This window comes from Acyrthosiphon pisum, chromosome X, assembly GCF_005508785.2.
Source record: "Acyrthosiphon pisum isolate AL4f chromosome X, pea_aphid_22Mar2018_4r6ur, whole genome shotgun sequence".
Classification (NCBI taxonomy): Eukaryota; Metazoa; Arthropoda; class Insecta; order Hemiptera; family Aphididae; genus Acyrthosiphon; species Acyrthosiphon pisum.
This window is the reverse complement of record NC_042493.1, coordinates 7,692,440-7,694,197: the sequence shown is the minus strand read 5'-3', so window position 1 is coordinate 7,694,197 and position 1,758 is coordinate 7,692,440. Positions and strand designations below refer to the sequence as shown.

Sequence of the window (1,758 nt, the reverse complement as noted above, 5' to 3'; positions counted from 1 at the left end):
TAATGTGATATGATGCATTCATATGATAAGTATTTAATCAATCACTTATGAAGTTTGAAAATTCAGTTATATTTGATAGTTTTATAATATAAAAATAGGTACAATACAGTGATAAATGTAATAAATAAAAACTAATTTCTTAAAAATGTCAACTAAAAAATAATTTTATTTCAGTTCAATCGTAATCTTAAACGAATGCTTAAATTTTAGTTTTATAAATAAAATATTTAATAAAGCTTACACAATTGTTACATTGTATTAAACATATTAATAGGTTTATAATTTATATACTTTTATTTTTGTTTAACTATCTTATATTTTTAATTTCTCTCATAGAACACATTTTTGTTTCTTTTTCAGATTTCAGATTATTTATGAAAAATGTTTCCATTTTCTTAATCTTTACCTTTTCTTGTTAACTAATCTTCATTTATACTATACATACACTGACAGCAAGATGGCATTTTAAAAGTATCAAAATAAAAATTGAAACCTTCAATGGACATTAATCTTTTGTAGATATATTTTTGTATACATTTTGACACGTGTCCGGGTGGTAAAGAAGAATCAAATTTGCACGGAACTCTAGTATCGCTACAAATAATAAAATTAATTTAAAATCTTAAACTTTGTTAATTTGATACTTACATGCATTTCTCCACTAGAATTCCTTGTTTAATGGAAGTGCCATTGTCATTAATTTCTGAAGTTTGTACAATAAAACGCCATTCGTTTTTTGAATTAACACCGGCTTCTGGATATATTACTTCTGTCTAGAAAATAATTTAAGTTAAATACAAATCTAATGTTGAGTTTTACAGTACCTAATAGTAAAAAAATTACAAAATAGAAAAATAATAGTACAAAATGTATACAATTCATACAAATATATTTAAATTCTAGACTTTAAGATATCCTTTTTATACATAAAAAATGTTAATAATTGTCTATTTCTTTGCGAAATAGTGAAAATGATATGGTTAGATTATTTTATATAAGTAATAGTCAAATTGTCGACTTTATCGATAAGCAAGCAGTTCCGACGGCGTCATCAATAACTCGAAAAAAAGAATGAACTAAAATAAGGAATTGCACAGTTTTTTATGGAAACAATCTATGTCGTGTTTCGGTGGATATTTGTTAACCATCATAATAATATGGTGCTCCAGATTTTATAGTAAAAATTGACAAATTGCTTTTTCAAGGCAAGAGAAAATATAACCTAGGTACGTGACAGCCAATTACTTGAGCCTTGGAGACACAAACCTAGAACCCCTTAATGCAGGCACAAGTATGGAAATTTATATAAATACAAAATTTAAACTGTGCCTAGGATTTCAAGTTAGGTACTTGGGGTAGGTATTGGTCTTTGCTGCGGTAAATATAATATAATATTTAAGAAAGGTCATTTCTTTACAGTTGAAAATCAAAAAATTTCGGATTATCTTAATTGAAGTTCCGCCTGATATAACAACAAATTATACTGCGATCAACGGAAAGTGTATTTAACATTTATAATTTTATTCATCATACCGTAATCCAAAACGAATTTTATGTTGACCCTGAAACTGGTGCGTAATCCTAAGCATCGAATGATATCTAATGACAGCATTTAAAATAAAGTGTTAAAGGTAGTGAAAAAACAAATTAGAACCTGTACTTTAGGATATTATTATAGTTGTCTATACTTGGTTAAATACACTTTCCATTTATCGGAGTATATTGTTATACCAGGCGGAACTTCAATTAAAATAATCT

The 1,758-nt window shown here is 26.4% G+C and overlaps 1 protein-coding gene across 1 annotated transcript in view; it reads right to left on the bottom strand.

Moving 5' to 3' along the window:
- Positions 1-324: 324 nt before the first annotated feature.
- Positions 325-1,758, bottom strand: part of LOC107884984 — a 7,859-nt gene continuing 6,425 nt past the window's right edge. The window contains exons 6-7 of the mRNA XM_029492832.1: positions 649-773; positions 325-594 (exon numbers count right to left, since the gene is read on the bottom strand). Of these exons, the coding sequence (XP_029348692.1) occupies positions 420-594; positions 649-773 (300 nt within the window). The 3' untranslated portion in view covers positions 325-419. The remainder of the gene's footprint in view (positions 595-648; positions 774-1,758) is intronic.